Genomic DNA, 23,344 nt, shown 5'->3' with positions numbered 1-23,344 from the left:
AGTTCGCGCAGGGAAGGCGAGCGGGCAAGGCGCAGCCCGGCTCCAGAGGCCAATTCAATTGGTAATCGTAGGCTACCGAGAAGAGGACCGGCTATGGTTTCCACTCGGCCGAAAGCCGTCGCCAGAAGGAATGTGGCGACCCAGATGGAGCTCACACGCAAGCATACAGCTGTCCAGGTCTCTGGCTGCAGGGAGTGCCTGAGCCTGTCAGCTGTACCGGAGGGCAGCAGAGACACCACCTGTGTGCGGTGTGACCAGGTGGATGATCTGCTCGGCCTGGTGGCAGAGCTGAAGGAGGAGGTGGAAAGGTTGAGGAGTATCCGGGAGTGTGAGAGGGAGATAGATTGGTGGAGCTGCACCCTACCGTCCCTGAGGCAGAGGCAGCAGAAGGAGGCTCCGCGAGAAGCAGAGGATCCCCTGCCTTCTTGCCACCAGGTAGAAAGAGGGGACCTAAGCGACGGGGGGGGATGGAAATGGGTCCCTGCTCGGCGTGCCAGGCGAACCCCCGCCCAGCCTCCCTCACCTTCCCGGTTGCCTTTACACAACAGATATGGGGCCCTGGAACTTGAGGGCGAGGCAAATGAGGATGTAGATGAAGGTCCATCTGGGGGGTTGCCTAGGGTGAGGCAGTCAGCCCCACACATTATGACTGCTGCTGCTAAGAAAAAAAGGAGGGTAATTGTCATAGGCGATTCCCTTCTGAGGGGAACAGAGGGCCCGATATGCCGACCGGACCCGTCCCACAGGGAAGTCTGCTGCCTCCCTGGGGCCCGGGTCAGAGACATCACTAGGAAGCTCCCTGGTTTAGTACGGCCTTCTGATTACTACCCGCTGCTGGTTATACAGGCTGGCAGTGATGAGGTTGCAGAGAGAAGTCCTGCAGCGATCAAAAGGGACTTCAGGGCACTGGGGCGACTGGTTGAAGGATCTGGAGCACAGGTAGTGTTTTCCTCTATCCCTGCAGTGGCAGGGAAGGATACCGAAAGGAGCAGGAAAACACACCTGATCAACACGTGGCTCAGGGGCTGGTGCCATCGGAGGAATTTTGGCTTTTTTGATCATGGGGAGGTTTACATGGCACCGGGCCTGCTGGTGACAGACGGAGTCCAGCTGTCTCACAAGGGAAAAAGGATCATGGCTCATGAATTGGCAGGGCTCATTGAGAGGGCTTTAAACTAGGTTCGAAGGGGGAAGGGGATAAAACCAGGCTCGCTAGAGATGAGCCTAGGGGTGGCGTGCCGATGCCGGGGGCGAAATCGATAGCCCAGCTCAAGTGCATCTACACCAATGCACGCAGCATGGGCGGCAAGCAGGAGGAGCTGGAAGCCATTGTGCAGCGGGAGAGATATGACGTAGTCGCCATCACAGAAACATGGTGGGGTGACTCTCATGACTGGAGTGCTGCAATGGATGGCTACAGACTCTTCAGAAGGGACAGGCGAGGAAGGAGAGGCAGTGGGGTGGCCCTGTATGTTAGGGAGTGTTTTGATTGTATAGAGCTCAACGATTGTGATGATGGTACAGTTCAGTGTCTATGGGTAAGGATGAGGGGGAAGGCCAACGAGGCAGATATCCTGCTGGGAGTCTGTTATAGGCCACCCAACCAGGATGAAGGGGCGGATGAAGCGTTCTACAAGCGGCTGGCAGAAGTCTCTCAATCGCTAGCCCTTGTTCTCGTGGGGGACTTCAACTTCCCGGACGTCTGCTGGAAATACAACACGGCAGAGAGGAAGCAGTCTAGGAGGTTCCTGGAGTGTGTGGAAGACAACTTCCTGACACAGCTGGTAAGTGAGCCTACCAGGGGAGGTGCCTCGCTCGACCTGCTGCTTACAAACAGAGAAGGACTGGTGGGAGATGTGGTGGTCGGAGGCCATCTTGGGCTTAGCGACCATGAAATGATAGAATTCTCGCTTCTTGGTGAAGTAAGGAGGGGGGGCAGCAAAACCACAACCATGGACTTCCGGAGGGCAGACTTTGGCCTGTTCAGGACATTGGTTGAGAGAGTCCCGTGGGAGACGGTCCTGAAGGGCAAAGGGGTCCAGGAAGGCTGGACGATCTTCAAGAAGGAAGTCTTAAAGGCGCAGGAGCAGGCTGTCCCTGTACGCCGTAAGAAGAATGGGCGGGGAAGACGACCGGCCTGGCTGAACGGGGAGCTCTTGCTGGGACTCAGGGAAAAAAAGGGGAGTTTACCGCTTGTGGAAGAAGGGGCAGGCGACTCAAGAAGAGTACAGGGATCTTGTTAGGTCGTGCAGAGAAGAAATGAGAAAGGCAAAAGCCCAGCTAGAACACAATCTGGCCGCTGTCGTTAAAGACAACAAAAAATGTTTTTACAAATATATTAATGACAAGAAGAGAGCCAAGGAGAATCTCCATCCTTTATTGGATGCAGGGGGGAACATTGTCACTGAGGATGAGGAAAAGGCTGAGGTACTCAATGCCTTCTTTGCCTCAGTCTTTAACAGGCAGAGCAGTTATCCTCAGGGTACTCGGCCCCCCGAGCTGGAAGACGGGGACGGCGAGCAGGATGAACCCCCCGTAATCCAAGAGGAAGCAGTCAATGACCTGCTATGCCACCTGGACGCTCACAAGTCTATGGGGCCAGATGGGATCTACCCGAGAGTGCTGAGGGAGCTGGCAGAGGTGCTCGCCAAGCCGCTCTCCATCATTTGTCAGCAGTCCTGGTTAACGGGGGAGGTCCCGGACGACTGGAGGCTGGCCAATGTGACGCCCATCCACAAGAAGGGCCGGAAGGAGGATCCGGGGAACTACAGGCCTGTCAGCCTGACCTCGGTGCCGGGGAAGATTATGGAGCGGTTCATCTTGAGGGCGCTCACAAGGCATGAGCGGGACAACCAGGGGATCCGGCCTAGCCAGCACGGGTTCATGAGAGGCAGGTCCTGCTTGACCAACCTGATCTCCTTCTATGACCAGGTGACCCGCCTAGTGGATGAGGGAAAGGCTGTGGATGTGGTCTACCTGGACTTCAGTAAGGCCTTTGACACTGTCTCCCACAGCATTCTCCTAGAGAAGCTGGTGGCTCACGGCTTAGACAGGTGGACTCTGCGCTGGGTCAAAAACTGGCTGGACGGCCGGGCCCAGAGAGTTGTGGTGAATGGAGTTCAATCCAGTTGGCGGCCGGTCACGAGCAGTGTTCCCCAGGGCTCAGTACTGAGGCCGGTCTTGTTTAATATCTTTATTGATGATCTGGATGAGGGGATTGAGTGCACCCTCAGTAAGTTTGCAGACGACACCAAGCTGGGCGGGAGTGTTGATCTGCTCGAGGGTAGGAAGGCTCTGCAGAGGGACCTGGACAGGCTGGATCGATGGGCCCAGGCCAACTGTATGAGGTTCAACAAGGCCAAGTGCTGGGTCCTGCACTTTGGCCACAACAACCCCATGCAGCGCTACAGGCTTGGGGAAGAGTGGCTGGAAAGCTGCCCAGCAGAGAAGGACCTGGGGGTGCTGGTTGACAGCCGGCTGAACATGAGCCGGCAGTGTGCCCAGGCGGCCAAGAAGGCCAATGGCATCCTGGCCTGTATCAGAAATAGTGTGGCCAGCAGGAGTAGGGAAGTGATCGTGCCCCTGTACTCGGCCCTGGTGAGGCCGCACCTCGACTACTGTGTTCAGTTTTGGGCCCCTCACTACAAGAAGGACGTTGAGGTGCTGGAGCGTGTCCAGAGAAGGGCAACGAGGCTGGTGAGGGGTCTGGAGAACAAGTCTTATGAGGAGCGGCTGAGGGAACTGGGACTGTTTAGCCTGGAGAAAAGGAGGCTGAGGGGAGACCTCATCGCTCTCTACAACTACCTGAAAGGAGGTTGTAGCGAGGTGGGTGTTGGTCTTTTCTCCGAAGTAACAAGTGATAGGACGAGAGGAAATGGCCTCAAGTTGCGCCAGGGGAGGTTTAGATTGGACGTGAGGAAAAATTTCTTTACTGAAAGAGTGGTGAAACATTGGAACAGGCTGCCCAGGGAAGTGGTGGAGTCCCCATCCCTGGAGGTATTTAAAAGACGTGTAGATGAGGCACTTAGGGACATGGTTTAGTGGGCATGGTGGTGTTGGGTTGACGGTTGGACTCGATGATCTTAGAGGTCTTTTCCAACCTCAATGATTCAATGATTCTATGATTGTTCCACAAAGACCTCTTGCCCCCTTCCCTCCTGCTTGTAGTTATTTTCAAAAGTTGACTGACTTTTGTTAACAGGGTACACATTGTGGTGGGTTGACCGTGGTTGGATGCCAGGTGTCCACCAAACCACTCTATCACTCCCCCTCCTCAACTGGACAGGGGAGAAAAATACGACAAAAGGCTCGTGGGTTAAGATAAGGACAGGGAGATCACTCACCAATTACCGTAACGGGCAAAACAGACTCGACTCGGGGAAATTAATTTAATTTATTACCAATCAAATCAGAGTAGGATAATGAGAAATAAAACCAAATCTTAAAATACTTTCCCCCATCCCTCCCTTCTTCCTGGGCTCAACTTCACTCCTGATTTTCTCTACTTCCTCCCCCCGAGCAGCACAGGGGGATGGGGAATGGAGGTTGCAGTCAGTTCATCACACGTTGTCTTTGCCAGTCCTTCCACCTCAATCTCTTCACGAAATGCTCCAGCATGGGTCCTTTCCACGGGGTGCAGTCCTTCAGGAACGGACTGCTCCAGCTTGTGTCCCCCATGGGGTCACAAGTCCTGCCAGATAACCTGCTCCAGCGTGGGCTCCTCTCCATGGGGTCACAGGTCCTGCCAGGAGCCTGCTCCAGCACAGGCTCTCCATGGGATCACAAGTCCTCCTTTGGGCACATCCACCTGCTCCGGCGTAGGGTCCTCCATGGGCTGCAGGTGGATATCTGCTCCACCGTGGACCTCCATGGGCTGCAGGGGGACAGCCTGCTTCACCATGGTCTTCACCATGGGCTGCAGGGGAATCTCTGCTCTGGCGCCTGGAGCACCTCCTCCCCCTCCTTCTTCACTGGCCTTGGTGTCTGCAGAGTTGTTTCTCTCACATATTCTCACTCCTCTCTCCCGGCTGCTGTTGCGCAGCAGGTTTTTTTTCCCCCTCTTAAATATGTTATCACAGAAGTGCTAACACCGTCGCTGATTGCCTCAGCTTTGTCCAGCGGCGGCTCTGTCTTGGAATTGGCTGGCACTGTCTCTGTCTGACATGGGGGCAGCTTCTGGCATCCTCTCACAGAGGCCACCCCTGTAGCCCCCCCCACTACCAAAACCTTGCCACGCAAACCCAATACACACACCCATGTTTTGAACTAAAGTAAATTAATTTTATAAGCTGTATTTTGAGAAGAGCCTTTGTTTTGCTTTCCAGCTCTTAAGGCTTTTTTAGCTTTGCATGGGGGCATCCCTTCATCCTTCCCTGTCCTTAGAGCACGCATCATCGCTTTAGCAAGTGATATTTGGGGGGGTGGGAAGGTTTGCTGGTTTTTAATCCCATATGTGTCTAGGTAATGAGAGTAATTTCTAACCTTGCTGTAAAACTATTTTATTTATACTTCTTCTAGTGTTGTTTCTGCTTTTTAACAAAAAAAGTTGAATCTTCCTAGAAGATTACTGGAAATATTTCTGAAGTGGAGGATAAAAGCTAGGAATTAAAAGAGCAGGAACAGTTAAATATTTGTTTCTTGGCTAAAAGTCCATGGTAGCCAAAAGTTTTAATGCTTTTTCTTTTCTGTGCTACGTTTCCAGTAACCTTGATTCTTGATGGTGCAGGAACTATAATTTCTACATAAGGAATTGTCATGAGTATCTTTAACTCTGTGTGCTGAAACCTCACTGTATTTATTGTCTCAATGTCTAGATACGGTGCTAAAGTAGGAAATAACATTTGTTTCTGCTATTTTGAAAGTTTGAATTGACTCCATAAATATATTTCAGAAAGCAAATTAAATATAACAAGCAACATTATTGAGGTTTTTATGTAGTTTTTTCTTCAGTGAAAAATGTCAGTGTTATGTTTAATATAGTATTTTCATTTTTTGTTTCATTTTTGCTGCATTATCTGTATTTTTAATACAAAATGTTTTAAAATGTGCTGGATGAAGTGTATCTACTTATCTGTAAAAGCAATGCTGTACAAAACTGATAATGAAGAATCCTAATTAGACCACAATTATAAGAAATGGAAAAGGACATTTAAGACTAAACAATTAAAGTAATAATGTCTCCATAATAGAAGTTTTTTGTCGATGACTAGCAAATAAATCCTGTTTAGCAAAACTATGAGGATTTTGTTTACTCCTATTTAATTAGAATGGGAGTGAAGCAGCAGGTTGATTTGAGACTAAGCAGGGTAGTAGAGGCGGGAGCGTTACTTAAGCTGCTCCTTCACAATCCCTGAACAGAAACAAAGTAGGCTTAAATTTTGCATTAGGATAGATTTTTTTTTTTTTTTTTTTTTTTTTTTTGCAAGTGAGATTTGCACGAAGCTTCCCCTCTTATTTTAAGACAATTGAATGGTGGTTAACCTTGATGGGGGTTTTTTTGTTTGTTTGTTTTACTCCTATTTTATATAGGGGTGTCGAATTCCAAATGATTGAATAAAGTACTGAAAAGGAGGTGGTACTTTCCTTCCCTTGCTTGTTACACCTTTGCTTCTCTGTCTGTGACCTCTCAAGCCTCAGGATGGGATCAAGTAGGAGCTTTAAAAGTTTGCAAACTGGTAATAGCACGCTGTAAAGGCGGTCTCATTTATGAAATGTTACTAAACCATTAATGTGTCTTACAATTTCCTATAATGAACTTTTTTTCTGCTGGACACTTACATACTAACTTTTCTTTCTTCTTTGAGTCTCGTTGCCTTTAAACATTACAAAGCTATGTAGATTTTTTTTTCTGAAATCTATTTGCTAGAGAGTCACTAGCTACTGTTTAGAGCAAAGGTGAGGTTGACAATGAAGGAAAGGTGGATTGGAAACAGATGTGACCTTTGCATTTTGTGAAATAGCTACACAGAGATAGTGTAGATGACATTCAAGGCAGAATTCAAAGTGTTCTGGGATCCACTTGCATATAATTGCTGTGATATCAACCTTATCTTTCCATGTTAAAAATGGTAATGGCTAGTGGTGGAAAGTTGTATCTGTAAAGGCACTGAACTGAAGATTTTGGAATAGCTGTGAGGGGAGAAAAGTCAGGGCAAAGTAGTCTGTTTCCAAAAATAATGAAAAACAAAAAAAGTCCATAGAAATCTGAACATTAGTTATTCTTAAGATACTTCTAAGAATCTTATGGTATATTTATTGAACACTAGTATACTGTTTACTTTGTTATAAATATATTACCAAAACACTGTGGGATTTTTGGTTAGCGGGAGGGGCTGCAGGGGTGGCTTCTGTGAGAAGACACAAGAAGCTGCCCCCATGTTGGACAGAGCCAGTTCCAGCCAGCTCCAAAACGGACCCGCCGCTGGCCAAAGCTGAGCCAATTAGTGATGCTGGGGCTGCCTCTGTGATAACATATTTAAGAAAGGGTAAAAAATGCTGTGCAGCAGTTGTGAGAGGAGTGAGAAAAATGTGACACAGTCTGGCAGATGCCAAGGTCAGTGAAGCAGGAGGGGGAGGAGGTGCTCCAGGCGCCAGAGCAGAGATTCCCCTGCAGCCCATGGTGAAGACCATGGTGAGGCAGGTTGTCCCCCTGCAGCCCATGGAGGTCCACAGCAGAGCAGATATCCAACCTGCAGCCCGTGGAGGACCCCACGCCGGAGCAGGTGGATGCGCCCAAAGGAGGCTGTGTCCCTGTGGAGAGCCTGTGCTGGAGCAGGCTCCTGGCAGGACCTGTGACCCTGTGGAGAGGAGCCCATGCAGGAACAGGTTTTCTGGCAGGACCTGTGGCCCCATGGGGGACCCACGCTGGAGCAGTCCATTCCTGAACAACTGCACCCTGTGGAAAGGACCCATGCTGGAGCAGTTCTTGAAGAACTGTAGCCCATGGGAAGGACCCACATTGGAGAATGTCATGAAGGACTGTCTCCCATGGGAGGGACTCCACACTGGACAGGGGAAGAGCATGAGGAGGAAGGAGCGGCAGAGACAACATGTTATGAACTGACTGCAACCTCCGTTCCCCATCCCCCTGCACTGCTCAGGGGGAGGAGGTAGATAATTCGGGAGTGAAGTTGAGCCTGGGAAGAAGGAAGGGGTGGGAGGAAGGAGTTTTTAGATTTGTTCTTATTTCTCATCCTACTCTGATTTTGATTTGCAATAAATTAAATTAATTTCCCCAAGTCAAGTCTGTTTTGCCCGTGACGGTAATTCCTGAATGATCTCCCTGTCTTTATCTTGACCCACGAGCTTTTTCGTTGTATTTTTCTCCCCCATCTTTGTAGAAGAGGGGGAGTGATAGAGTGGCTTGGTGGGCACCTGGCGGCCAGACAAGGTCAACCAACCACAGGGAAACATTGCAGTACCTAGTAGGTCAGGTCTAGTCCATGGTTATGCCTGAGGTAGTAACTGTTAGATGCCTTTTTTTTTTTTTTAAAGGTATGTTAACTGATATTATTGTGAATGGAAAAAATATGCAGCTGAATACAGGAAGTGTTACTGTGGATGAGCTAATGGATGTAGATGGCCTCAAAGGAAAGGGGTTACAAGGGATCAAATAGACTAAAAGGATTAAAAAATAAAGTGGAAAGATACTTCAGTTTTTTGTACGGTACTACTCAAGAATATGTTTTTAACATATTTAAGAATATCAAGAGTATATTTATAGTATTTGTTATTAAAAAGGGGGCCAAAATAATTTTAAAAGGCAGATGTCAGTGACAGTTTTTTTATGAGACACTCTGTAGAGTGTAAGACAAAACTGAATAGAGAAGTACTGGTTATGGTTTCTGGGTGATAAAAAATCTGATTTCTGAGATCCTCTCTCAGCTCCTTTATTGGCTAAAGGCTCTATTTGTGATCAATCTCTGTTTTACTTTTAGGAGAATAGCACTTTGCTTAAAATGGACATAAATGGAGAGTCCAGAACTACCATATCTACCCTCCCTGTACCTCTTGCAGAGGACAGTTCTGCAGGCAAAACAGAAGCAGAGAAACCACGATGTTCCAGTACCCCCTGCTCACCAATGCGACAGACAGTTTCAGGCTATCAGATCCTTCGTATGGATTCTAACTACCTGGTTGGCTTCACGACTGGAGAGGAGCTGCTAAAATTAGCCCAAAAGTATACAGGAAATGAAGATAATAAAGGGGAATCTAGGCCTAACTTGCACTCTAAACAGCTTGATTCAGGACTTGCATGTTCCTCCCATTTGTACAAAACTAGAAGTAGGTACTATCAGCCATATGAGATCCCAGCAGTAAATGGGAGGAGGAGGAGACGGATGCCCAGCTCAGGGGATAAATGCACTAAGGCTTTACCATATGAACCTTACAAGGCACTTCATGGTCCCCTGCCTCTTTGCCTTTTAAAAGGTAAAAGGGCTCACTCTAAATCCCTGGACTACCTCAATTTAGACAAAATGAGCATCGAGGAACCTGCTGACACAGACATGCTACAATACCAGCTCCAACACCTTACCCTTAGAGGGGACCGTATGTTTGCAAGAAATAACACATGAACTATGAACTATAATCTAGAATTTAGAACCAGTTTCTGGTTATTTCTCTGTTGCTGCAAAAATCCACTGTCATTCTGTGTACATGACTGTCCACATTGTAGATGGTATCAGCTAAATGTTATCAGAAAGTAATTTATTTGAATACAGTTCTAACAGTGCATTGTGTTATAAATACTTGGAGGGGAAAAAATCTTTCCAGAGCAAGCAGCTTCTAATGCAAATTTGACTGCAGCTGGTGGATATTTCTTTGGACACCTTTTAACAAAGAAAAGGCTTTTGGTTTTTGGATTTGGGTTTTTTTCTTTTGTACAGTTATCTAGTATTTATGGTAATTTAATACTGAAAAATTGATGGTCTGCTTGGTTGTTGCTAATTTTGGCTTGATGTTAGAAATTGCTCTTGGATAAGTACTCAAGTTATCTTTTTGTTTCTTACTGTATTCTACAGTAAAATGTATGTATGATTTTTTACATCATGGGAAGGAATGTGAGCTTGGCTAAATTAGATCACTTGTTATTTTAAACCATCCCATTCAAACATTTTGAAACTGGGTTTGCACTGGTGGTGAGGGGGAAATTCATTCATAAACCTTTGTTCATTTGTTACTTTAAACCTATTAAATTATTTTTTTAGTTTCTGCATGGAAGTAATTGTTTTGCCTCCTCTATTTTATAAAACTAGTTTGGAATAAGTATTTGGAATATTAAAAAATATTTTTGAGAAGGGTTTGGGTTTTTTTGTTAATATGACTTATTTTTTACGTTGTCTTGACATGTAAACAAGGATTCACTTCAGATTCCAGTAAATACACTAGAATGTCTGCATCAGTATGTCAATAAAGTTTTTCATTTTAATTCATTATTTTTATGTAGTATAGTAATAATGGAAGATGTCAAATAACTCTAGCATTGCTTTGGAAATTTAGTTTATTTGAAGCACTGAACACTTTTATTAAGATCCGGAAGGCAGATTTTTAGATGGAGTGCAAGTGAAGTGTTTCTGTATCAGCCCTGAAGAGCTGATTCTGGATTATTCAACAGAGTAGATTGAATACACTGGCTTCATTTGTTGCTTAAGAATTTTTTGTCCAAATATGACATCAAATGCAGTTTTGACAGCTGTATTCTTAGATATATTTAAAACATGTTAGTAACTTATGTTTAAAAATTAAAAAAAGTTTTTAGACATTTTTAGGTGTGATCTGTTACTGAAGCAGTGTGCAACTTCATTTTGGTTAGAAGTTAAAATTAAGATCACGTTGTTTTGAAACATAACTTATTTGATGAGTTGTTTCTGGTACAATTCAGTTTTTTTTGTTTCTCCTTCAGAATGAATAGCAAGTACTAGTCAGTGCATGTGTTGTGGAAAATGAAGAGTTCTTTTCATTCTGCCACTTACTCCACAATTGTAACTGAAGGCAGTGAAGAGGAGCCCAGTAGACTATGTTTTACTGGTTTGGTTAATGTTTTCTGGCTTATTAGAATATTTACAACTGATGTGTATTTTAAAGAGTTAACTGCACCTCTGTAAATTTAATGTATTCAACAATGATCTCTAAAGTAAACTTTTCCTATGTAGTCTTTAGTTTGAAAAACAGAAGATGGTCAGATGCCAGAGTGATGGAGTTTTGTCTAAGGAATAAACACCACTATTTATTGAAACACCCTATGAAAATGTATTTCTGGCTGAAAAATAAAGAGAGTGATATAAATACCTATTTTTGTGGAGTCTTTTGCTGTGTAGAAGAACGAGGACATTTAAAAATACAACTTTAGACCAGGAATCATTAAAACTTGAAAGCAGGAATCTTATACTTCTGTGAAATATTTAGACAGTTAGGATTCTTCTGTTGTTTCAGGAAATCAGACATACAATTGTTAGTACATTTTGTGCATATTGTTACTTTGGTCCTGTACAGTAATTGTATAGCTACATCTATAGAGAGGCTGGTGGCTGTCTTGCCAAGTTCAAACATGAAAAATTTGTTAGTACTTTTTCCATCTGGTGGCTTGCTTCTGAAAGTGATTGCACCTGATAACATTGCTTAACTGTTTTACACTTGCAGTTACACTTGCAAAGTACATAATCATTCAAGAGCCATATTGTTTTAAGTTGGATTTGTAATGTTCTTAATTACAACTCTTAAATTCATATACTGATTTCCTGTTTTTACTTCTAAAAGAAGCAAAATCTCAGACATAAGAAAGCTTTTAATCTTGTCTTATTTTTGAAAATTATAATGTCTTACATTAATCTATTAAAATTAAAGGCAAGATGGTTCTTCAGACTACTAAAATGAAATCGAATGTGAACAATACTGACTTCTCAAAGTGAGATCTTTACTAAATATCAGGCTCTGGACCTTATTGCGGCCATTCAATACATAAAGGGGGCTTATAAGAAAGATAGAGACTTTTTACCAGGGCCTGTTGCGACAGGACAAGGGGTAATGGTTTTAAACTGAAAGAGGGTAGATTTAGATTGGATATAAGGAAGAAATTCTTTACGATGAGGGTGGTGAGACACTGGAACAGGTTACCCAAAGATGTTGTGGATGCCCCATCCCTGGAAGTGTTCAAGGTCAGGTTACACAAGTCTTTGAGCAACATGATCTAGTGAAAGATGTCCCTGCCCCCTGCAGGGGTGTGGGAACTAGATGATCTTTGAAGGTCCCTTCCAACCCAAACCATTCTATGATTCTATGAATACAGAGTTCTCACTATACTTCTAATAAATTAAAAGAAAAAAATGCATTGAGAACACAATGTTTCCCTGCGGCCTATAGATATCTTCCAGATGATTAGAAGAGTAAAGGTGGTAGAAGCAATAAAAGGTAGTAACACTAACCATAGAATCATTTAGGTTGGAAAAGACCCTTAAGATCATCGAGTCCAACCATAAACCTAACACTGCCAAGTCCATCAATAAACCATGTCCCTAAGTGCCATGTCTACACGGCTTTTAAATACTTCCAGGGATGGGGACTCAACCGCTTCCCTGGGCAGCCTGTTCCAATGCTTGACAATCCTTTCAGTGAAGACATTTTTCTTAATATCCAATCTAAACATCCCCTGGCGCAACTTGAGGCCATTTCCTCTCGTCCTATCGCTAGTTACCTGGGAGAAGAGACCGACACCCACCTCGCTACAACCTCCTTTCAGGTAGTTGTAGAGAGCAATAAGGCCTCCCCTCAGCCTCCTCTTCTCCAGGCTAAACAACCCCAGTTCCCTCAGCCGCTCCTCATAAGACTTGTTCTCTAGACCCTTCACCAGCTTCATTGCCCTTCTCTGGACATTCTCCAGCACCTCAATGTCCTTCTTGTAGTGAGGGGCCCAAAACTGAACACAGTATTCAAGGTGCGGCCTCACCAGTGCCGAGTACAGGGGCACGATCACTTCCCTACTCCTGCTGGCCACACTATTTCTGATACAGGCCAGGATGCCATTGGCCTTCTTGGCCGCCTGGGCACACTGCTGGCTCATGTTCAGCTGGCTGTCGACCAACACCCCCAGGTCCTTTTCCGACAGGCAGCTTTCCAGCCGCTCTTCCCCAAGCCTGTAGCGCTGCATGGGGTGGTTGTGACCCAAGTGCAGGACCCAGCACTTGGCCTTGTTGAACCTCATACAATTGGCCTCAGCCCATCGATCCAGCCTGTCCAGATCCCTCTGCAGAGCTTTTCTACCCTCGAGCAGATCAACACTCCCGCCCAACTTGGTGTCACCTGCAAACTTACTGAGGGTGCACTCGATCCCCTCGTCCAGATCATTGGTAAAGATATTGAACAAGACCGGCCCCAATACTGAGCCCTGGGGAACACCACTTGTGACTGGCCGCCAACTGGATTTAACTCCATTCACCACAACGCTTTGGGCCCGGCCATCCAGCCATTTTTTTACCCAGCGAACAGTACACCCATCCAAGCCATGAGCAGCCAGTTTCTCCAGGAGGATGCTGTGGGAAATGGTGTCAAAGGCTTTACTAAAATCCAGGTAAACAACATCCACAGCCTTTCCCTTGTCCACTAAGCGGGTCACCTGGTCATAGAAGGAGATCAGGTTAGTCAAGCAGGACCTGCCTTTCATAAACCCATGCTGACCGGGCCTGATCCCCTGGTTGTCCCGCTCATGCCTTGTGAGCGCCCTCAAGATGAACCGCTCCATAATCTTCCCTGGCACCGAGGTCAGGCTGACAGGCCTGTAGTTCCCCGGATCCTCCTTCCGGCCCTTCTTGTAGATGGGCATCACATTGGCAAGCCTCCAGGCAACTGGGACCTTCCTGGTTAGCCAGGACTGCTGATGAATGATTGAAAGTGGCTTGGTGAGCACTTCCGCCAGCTCCCTCAGTACCCTTGGGTGGATCCCATCCAGCCCCATAGACTTGTGTGTGTCTAAGGGGTTTAGCAGGTCGCTAACCATTTCCCCTTGGATTATGGGGGCTTCATTCTGCTCCCCATCCCTGACTTCCAGCTCAGGGGGCTGGGTTACCTGAGAACAACTGGTCTTAAAAACTGAGGCAAAGAAGGCATTAAGTACCTCAGCCTTTTCCTCAGCCTTTGTCACTATGTTTCTCCCCGCATCCAATAAAGGATGGAGATTATCATTAGCCCTCCTTTTGTTGCTAATGTATTTATAGAAACATTTTTTTATTGTCTTTTACTGCAGTAGCCAGATTAAGTTCTAGTTGGGCTTTGGCCTTTCTAATTTTCTCCCTGCATAACCTCACAACATCCTTGTAGTCCTCCTGAGTTGCCTGCCCCTTCTTCCAAAGGTCATACACTCTCCTTTTTTTCCCCTGAGTTCCAGCCAAAGCTCTCTGTTCAGCCAGGCTGGTCTTCTTCCCTCCTGGCTCGTCTTTCAGCACATGGGGACGGCCTGCTCCTGCGCCTTTAAGATTTCCTTCTTGAAGGATGTCCAGCCTTCCTGGACTCCTTTGCCCTTCAGGACTGCCTCTCAAGGGACTCTGTCAACCAGGCTCCTAAACAGGCCAAAGTCTGCCCTCCGGAAGTCCAAGGTGGCAGTTCTGATAATCTCCCTCCTTACTTCTCCGAGAATCAAACACAGTATCATTTCATGATCGCTGTACCCAAGACGGCCTCCAACCACCACATCACCCACAAGTCCTTCTCTGTTTGCAAACAACACGTCCAGCGGGGCGCCTTCCCTAGTTGGCTCACTCACCAGCTGTGTCAGGAAGTTATCTTATCTTCCACACACTCCAGGAACCTCCTAGACTGTTTCCTCTCCGCTGTATTGCATTTCCAGCAGACATCTGGTAAGTTCACGTCCCCCACGAGAACAAGGGCTAGCGATCGTGAGACTTCTCCCAGCTGCTTATAGAATATTTCATCTGTCTCTCCATCTTGGTTGGGTGGTCCATAACAGACTCCCAGCAGGATATCTGCCTTGTTGGCCTTCCCCCTGATTCTTACCCATAAACACTCAACCCTTTCATCACCATCGTCAAGCTCTAGACAGTCAAAACACTCCCTAACATACAAGGCTACCCCACCGCCTCTCCTTCCTTGCCTATCCCTTCTGAAGAGTTCATAGCCATCCATTGCAGCACTCCAGTTGTGCGAGTCATCCCACCATATTTCCGTGATGGCAACTATATCACGGTTTTCCAGCTGCACAATGGCTTCCAGCTCCTCCTGTTTGTTGCCCATGCTGCGTGCATTGGTGTAGATGCACTTCAGTTGGGCCATTGATCCTGCCACCTTCTTTGGGGGAGAAGCCCTAATTCCTATGTGACTATTCTCAGGTGCTTCCATGGTTTCTAATGCATCAATAACCCTTGTGTCTTTGCTGCTGCGTGGATCTCCATCCCCTACCCCCATTGAGATAGCTAAGGTGCTGCGCGCATTAGTATAGGGACATTTCAAATGTGCTCCAGTGTACTCAGCACATAATGGAGCAGACCAAAAGACCTTGCTAGCACACTGTCCCTCAAACATTAGCGTGCCACCCCCAGGCTTATCTCTAGCGAGCTTGGTTTTATCCCTTCCCCCCTTCAAATCTAGTTTAAGGCTCTTTCAATGAGCCCTGCTAACTCCTGCACAAAGATCCTTTTCCCCCTTTGAGACAGGTGTACCCCATCTGTTGCCAGCAGGCCTGGTGTCATGTAGATCAACCCGTGATCAAAAAACCCAAAATTCTGCTGGTGACTCCAGGCTCGGAGCCAGGTGTTGATCTGCTGGCTCTTCCTGTTTCTTCCCTCATCATTCCCTGCAACTGGAAGGATCGAGGAGAACACTACTTGGGCTCCTGATCCCTTAGCCAGTCGTCCCAAGGCCATGAAGTCTCTCTTGATTGCCCTCAGACTTCTAGTTGCAACTTCAGCGGTGCCTACCTGAAAAATCAATAATGGATAACAATCTGAGGGCTGTACCAGGGTCAGAAGTTGTTTTCTCGCCACATCTTTAACCCAGGCCCCAGGGAGGCAGGAGACTTCCCTAAGAAGTGGGTCTGGTCAGCATATTGGGCCTTCTGTTCCCTTCAGGAGAGAGTCTCCTATGACAGTGACCCATCTTTTTTTCTTAATGCAAGTGGTTTTGATGCAGGGCGTAGGCTGGCTTAGCCTTGGCGACACCCCCAACCTAGATGGACCATCATCCTCGTCATTGTTCAGTTCTGCTTGCAGACCCTCATACCTATTGTACAAAGGCACCTGGGAAGGTGGGGTAGTCACGGAGGAGACGCGCCTGCTGCGCCAGGCAGGAACCCCTTGCCCTTGCCCCCTATCCCTTAAGTCACTGCATTCTGCCAGGCAGAGAGAGGATAGGGAATCCTCCGTATCATGTGTCCTGTCTGCCTGACAGGTCTGTCCCAGGGAAGTTAGGATGCGGTTCCAATAGTCTATCTCTCTCTTGGACTCCCTGATACTCCTCAACCTACTCACCTCCTCCCGGAGCTCTGCCACTAAGCGGAGGAGTTCCTCTACCTGGGCGCACCTCCCACAGGTGTACTTACTACAGCCAGTACTGGCATAAGAGTAGGGCACACCCTGCAGCTTGACATCTGGGTAGCAGCATGTTCCCATCAGAGCTCTGTCTGGGAAGCTGCGTCAGTCATGGCAGATGCAGAGTTTAGAGAGGACACGGCCTTCTGCCAGGTAGATACCATTGCTGCCTGATTGAGCCGGCAGAATTACAGCGCCCTTCCTGTGTGCCCTTCCACGCAAACTGCCATGCCATGCCCTTGCTGACGCACCATGCCCTGTTAAACTGCCACACTACACCCTTGCTGATGCACCACGCCCTGTTTGCAGCACTCCTGGTCACTAGCGCTCCCTAGGAGTTGCTTTCATAGGTGTGGGTGCTTGGCTGCGGTTGCTCCTGGCCCCACCCAGGTCTTGTCAGCTGCTCTCGCATAAGCTGCGGGCTCCTGGTGGGTCTCTCCGCTCCCCTGAGGTTTCCCTGGTTCAGGAAACCCACCTCTACACCATGCTGGAGTGCTCCACTGTGGATCGTGCTGGCACCGGAGCTGCTCGCCTAATCTTCTGTTTGACAGGCCTTTAATACCAAAGCAAATCTGGAATCAAGTACAAGTGCATAAACCGGGATACTGAGCCAAATCTTAAATTTTGGGGCACTAATGGCCTATTTTAAAATATACCAAAATATACACTGACTCATACTTGGTCAGTTTTCTTGGGTGATGCTCTCTCTTGATGAGCATGCTTATTGCAGTGGGACTTAATTGCTGATTGGGGCTACTAGAAAGTATTGCAAAACAAATAACAGCCAAACTCTTAAAACTCTTTCTAAAAGTGCTCTACTAGGCATATTGTTTCTTCTGGGAAGAATGGAGAAGTGAGTGGAGAACAGTTATTCTTAAACTGCTCAAAATGCAGATGTTACTGTCTGGAGATGGAGGAAGGTTCTGAGTGGTTCAGTGATTGCAGTATAAATAATTTTGGTTTTTTGTGGGCAAATATAATCTTTAAGAATTACAAGAAAACAGTAGAAGGGCCATAAGCTGCATAAAATAAATTTCAAAAATACACAGTACCTGGAGAAATGTGAGCTGATAAAAACAGGTTAATTTCAGATAAAGTTAGGTCATGTCAGGTTGTATAATTTGCTTTTGAAAAGATGAAAAAGCTATCCAGAGCACAAAACTATGGTCTGAAAAAATCAAAGTGGGTTTCAAAGTGTATTTTCATTTGGTAAGTCACAGTTAAAAAAAAAAAAAACAACCAACCTTAAGGTCAATGACAAAGTAATGTTAAGTTTTATGGATCAAATGGGTCTTTGTAGTATGAAGGTCAATACTGCAGGTAATACTTCCTAAGCAAAGAGTTGTCGATGGATAACATCACTATTGTTTCCAGCTCTTTCAGTGCTACCAAAGAATCTGAAACAGAAAATGTACAACATGATCAAATTCTGAAATTGTGGATGCTTGGGAGGTTAGTCTGAGTAAAGTGAATTTTTAATGTTAAACTTCATTTTAAAGAGGAATATATGCTAAAACAGTAGCAAAAATGAGCTTCAATGAGAACAGCAGAAAAAAAACTAGAAAAAAAATCTTTGAGAGGAAGACTAATCTTAAAGTGGAGCTATGTTACAGAAATGTAACTGAGTAGTAAGTTTAGCTATTGTAGGAAAAATCAGATCTAAAATTGAAAGATAAGTAGAGTTAGTACAATGGTAATACCATTAAAGAAAGTTAAAGCTTGGCAGACAAAAGTGCACATTTCTTTGCATGTAGTCTGAGCAGTTGGCAAGTATGATTTTATTGATTACCCTTTTTGGGGACTGACAGATTGCATGAGTGGTTTGCAGTGCTTTGGTCTGTTAATTGGGTCATGATGGGTGATTACACTGAACACTGTAATAGTGCAGCAAAAACATATCTGATAGATCCTCAGAAGAACACATTTAATAAAGTTTGCATAATTGATTTTTGTCTGTATTGCATTACAGTTTTTAGCCAGAGGTTAATTCCAACTTTTCAAATTCCTGAGACCCCTCAGACAGATTATGCTTTTTCCTCCAGTTATTCTGCCAGTGAAGTTTTCCTGTTCTTCCCTCTTTATTCCATCATAAGGGCTCTCAGGCAAAATCTAGCTGTATCTTCAGGACTAGAATATCGAAAACTTTCCATTTTTGAGAGGAGCAGGGGGAGTCCCTAGTTGTCTGAGGTACTCGCTTCTAATCTTGTAAAAGCTAGGCATCATTGTTAAATATATGATACTTAAGTATAGAAATATTTGTGAGCTACTTTTGTAGGCATTTTCATCTGCCTCTAACCATGGGAGCAGCTTGGGAGGTGTAGGATAAGTTATGAGATGCAGGTAACTGAGCTATGAATCATTATCAAGCAATTCTTTGGCCATTTTTCTTTGCATCAGAGTGATGACTTAAATCAATCAACAGTCACCTTAGTTTCCCCATCTAGAACACACGGATCATTCTCAATGACTCTCCTTCCTCAGAAGTTGCCTTTGGTTGTTGCATTTGGCTGCTTCTGAATGTCTGGTTTCATGGCAGTGGTTAAGATTTAGTGCTGCTGCTCCAGTAGTGGAAGTGCTAAACCTGCTTATCTTGTGCGTTTTTGTGGGATGGCTTGAGGAAGGGAACATTCACCTGATGTTTCAAAATCCAGTCTGTTTTGCATCCTTCTTAACTTATTCTTTGCTTTAGTAGTTTGGCGGTAGAGAATGGCATCAAGGAAAATGTACAGAGAAATTATCTAGGCCACATTAGAAGACCCGAGGAAAGACGACTGTCAGTCTGTAGAAAAAAAACCCAACAGAATCAGCTGACTTGAAAACAAAACAAAAGTAAATTAACTGATCACATTTCATCCTTTTTTAGGAGATAGTTGTCTGAATGTGCTTGATGTTACTTATCAAAGAAATCATCTGGAGTGAAAAGAGGGAGAGGACAAACATGGAGAGCTTTGCACGGTGCTTTCCTTTTCTGTGGAGAGTGGGAGAGCAGAAAGGAGAATCCACCAGAATATGTAGGGAGAAAGGATGAAGAAAAAGAAAAATCTCAGAGGGAAAGGGGCAGCACTGCAAGAGTAGGAAGAGTGAAAGAGTGTACAGGTTCAGTCCAAATATAAATTAGCACAAAATAAACTATGAAACAATATTTCACGCAAGAAATATTTTTCACAATAAAGCTGTCTCCCCAAAGTAAGGAGAACATGAGCCTGGAAATCATTATGACGTGAGAATTACATGGAAGAGACAATGTTATGTCACAAACCTTGTCCTTAACTCTGTGCTGCTCTTGCTGTCTCTCTCTCTTTCCCTCACACGCTCTCAGCTGCTCTCGTGCTCGCTCTCATGCTAGTTTTCTTGCTCTCTCGCTTTCTTGCTCTCATTTTCTCTGTCGCTTTATCTCTTGCTTTCTCTCTCTATGTATATATCACGCCTTTTCTCTGGCGCTCTCTCACTTTCTCTTGCTCTCGCTTTTCTCTCACTCTCGCTTTCTCTCTCATCCTTTCTCTTGCTGTCAGTCACTCTTGCTCTCTCTCATGCTCACTTTCTCTTACTCATGTGCTTGCGCTCAATTTCCCACTCTTGCTCTCACTATCTCTCATTCTCACTTTCTTGCTCTCACTTTCTCACTTGCACTCTAACTTGCTCTCACACTTTCTCACTCTCTCTCTTGTTCTAGTGCTTTTGCGCTCTCGCTTGCTTACTAACTCTTGTGCTTGCTCGCTCTTGTTGTCTCACTTTCTCACACTTGCTTTCTCTCATGCTTGCTTTCTCTCATGCTCTTGCTCTCTCTCGCTTGTTCTCTTGATTTCTCTCTCTCACTCTCTCTCACTATTGCTCTTGCTCACCTTGAGCTTGCTTTCTCTTGCTCACTCTTTCTTGTGCTCACTTTCTCACTCTCTTTCTCTCGCTCTCACCTCTACTCTCTTGCTTGCGCTCTTGCCTGCACTCACTTTCTCACTCTCAAGCATTCTCACACGCTCTTGCTTTCCATCAATTTATCTTGCTCTTATTTTCTCTCCATCTTTTGCTTTCACGCCCTCTTGCACTATCCCTCTTTTGCTTTCTCTCTCTCACATTCTTGCACAAGCGATTGCTTATGCTTTCTCTCACTTGCACTTGCTTGTGCCCCCTTGCTCACATCTTACCTCGCGCTCACGCTTTCTCTCATGCTTTCACTTTTCTTGCTTTCTAGCTCTCTCCCTCTCAAATTTTTGCTCTCCCTCTTGGCTCTCATACTCTTGCTCTTACTCACTTTCTTGTGCTCTCGCTCACTCCTACTCACTTCCTGGCACTCACTTTCTCACTTTACCACTTTCTTGCTCGCTTTCTCACATTACTGTGACCGGTACCCTCTGCTCCTGACCCCTGGTAATATGGTTAGCACATAACTAACGCCATTTTATAAGGCAAATGGCCATTCTCTGTGACTGAGTGGGTCACGTATTAGTCCCCTTTCCCCTCATTATCAGGCCCTGAAGGTCCTGTGAACCAAGTAGGCAAATCAAACAGATTTCTTCTTCTTCCCCTCCCTGTCGGCCTCAAGATTCCTGGGCGCCAGGCCGACTACTCCCCTCCTTACCAGCCTTGAAGGTCCCAGGCACCCGGCCAACCAGGTGGTGGTGATGACCCCGTCACAGAACAGGGAAGCGCAACAGCACACAGAGCACTGTCTATAAAATCAAGCAGTTACAAGTCCTAAGTGGGAACTTGGACCGGAACTGCTGCTGGACAGTGAGACCCGTGACCTCCCGGTGGCCAGGGACGCCTCCACCGTCGTCTGCTTCCTCCAAGGATTGAGTAAGTGACTCGTATTCTTTTATGTGCTTTTGAGTCTAGATTATGATTGTTATATTGATATGGCAAGCCAAGTATTAAGATTTGACCCGATCTGCAGAGGGTCCAGGTGATTAGAAACCATAAGCTAAGTGGTGCTATAAAATTCTGTGCTATGCTACTTATAAAATTGTGCTACACTGATTCTGCTTGTAGAAAGCCTGTGCTATTCTGATCATAAATTCTATGCTATGCTAATCATAAAAACCTGTTAAAAAAATAAAGCTTCAATTGTAACTACAACTTAGTGCCATCATCATTCTGCCAAGGACCCCTTAAAGAACCTGTCTGTCCCCCTAGTGTCAGGTGACAGTTACCATTTTCTTGCTCGTTTTCTCGCACTCGTACTTTCTCGCTTTAACACTTGCTTTCTTGCACTCATTTTTCACTCTCGCTTTATCACTGTCACTTTCTCACTAATTCACTTCGTCTCATGCTTTCTCACTTGTGCTCACTCGCTCCTATTCACTTTCTCATGCTCACTTTCTCACTTTAATGCTTTTTCACTTTATCACTTTCTTGCACTTGCTTTCTTCTTCTCATTCTCGCTCCCACTCTCTTGCGCTCACTCTCCAGCTAGCTTTCTCATGATCACTTTCTCACTTCAACACTCTTGCTTTCTTGTACTTCCTTTCTCTTTCTCACTTTCTCACTGTCACTTTCTCACTAACTCACTTTCTCTCACGCATTCTTTCTTCCGTTCTCATGTTTTTGCATTCTCATACTCTTGCTCATGATCTCACTCATTCTTACTTGCTTTCTTGTGCTCGTTTCCTCGCTTTTTTGCTTTCTCAGTTTCTCACACTTGCTTCCTTGGCCTCTTTTGCTCTCTCTAACACTCTCATGCTTGCTTTCTTGCGCTCGTTCTTGCTCTTTCCTGCTCTCGGTTGCTCTCGCTCTCCCCCCCCCCCCGCTTTTTTCCCTCTCCCTTGCTCTTGTGTTCTTGCTCACCCTCTCTTCCTTTCTCGCTTTCTCACTTTATTTGGTTTGTATTTTCTCTCCCCTGTCCAGTTGAGGAGGGGGAGTGATACAGCAGCTTGGTGGGCACCTGGTGTCCAGCCAAGGTTAACCCACCACATTCACTTTCTGACGCTCACTTTCTAGCGCTCACTTTCTCTCTCTATCTTGCTTTCTCGCTCAATTTCCCTCGCACTCTCCCTCTCTCGTGCATGCTCTCTCACTCTTGCTTTCTCACTAGTGCACTGGCATTCACCTTTCCACATTCACTTTCTTGTGCCTGTGTTCGCTCTCGCTTTCTCTCTCTCTCGATGCTCTATCTTGCTTTCTCTCTATCATGCGCTCAGTTTCCCACACTTGCTCTCACACTTTCTTACTGTATCACTTTCTTGCACTAATTTTCTCACTTTCACACTGTCACTTTCTCACTAACTCACTTTCTCCCGTGCATTCTTGCTTGTGTTCTCATGTTCTTGTGGTCTCACACTCTTGCTCGTGCTCTCATTTACTCTCACTTGCTTTTGTGTGCTTGCTTTCTCTCTTGCTTTTTCGCTCCATCACTTCCTCTCGCTTGTTTTCTTGGTGTCTCTTTTGCTTTTCCTCTCTCTCTTTTTGAAATCTCTCATGCTTGCTTTCTCGATCTCGCTGTCACTTCCTTGCTTGCCCTCGTGCTCTCTCTCGCTATCTTTCCCTGCTCTCGGTTGCTCTCACTTTCACTTTTACTCTCACTCTCGCTCTCCCCCTCTCTCTTCTGCTTGTTTTCTCTCCCTTGCTCTTGCATTCTTGCTCTCACTCTCTTCCTTCCTTGCGTTCTCGCTTTATGACACTCGCTTTCTAGATCTCCCTTTCTCTCTCTATTCTGATTTCTCGCTTTCTGTATTGGGCTTGCATGGCAAGGTTTTGGTAGCGGGAGGGCGACAGGTGTGCCTTCTGTGAGAAGATGCCAGAAGCTTCCCCCATGTCTGATAGAGCCAGTGCCAGCTGACTCCAAGGTGGACCCACCACTGGCCAAGGCTGAGCCAATC

The 23,344-nt window shown here is 45.8% G+C and overlaps 1 protein-coding gene across 1 annotated transcript in view; it reads left to right on the top strand.

Moving 5' to 3' along the window:
• The window catches only part of LOC143172256 (macrophage immunometabolism regulator-like), a 48,107-nt gene extending 37,820 nt beyond the window's left edge, over positions 1-10,287 (top strand). Inside the window, exon 3 of the mRNA XM_076361479.1 lies at positions 8,937-10,287. Coding sequence (XP_076217594.1) covers positions 8,937-9,575 — 639 coding nt within the window. The 3' untranslated portion in view covers positions 9,576-10,287. The remainder of the gene's footprint in view (positions 1-8,936) is intronic.
• The last annotated feature ends 13,057 nt before the right edge of the window (positions 10,288-23,344 follow it).

The sequence above is a fragment of the Aptenodytes patagonicus genome, chromosome W (genome assembly GCF_965638725.1).
Source record: "Aptenodytes patagonicus chromosome W, bAptPat1.pri.cur, whole genome shotgun sequence".
Classification (NCBI taxonomy): domain Eukaryota; kingdom Metazoa; phylum Chordata; class Aves; order Sphenisciformes; family Spheniscidae; genus Aptenodytes; species Aptenodytes patagonicus.
Note: the sequence above shows the minus strand (reverse complement) of the source record. Positions and strands in the feature narration are given on the sequence as shown.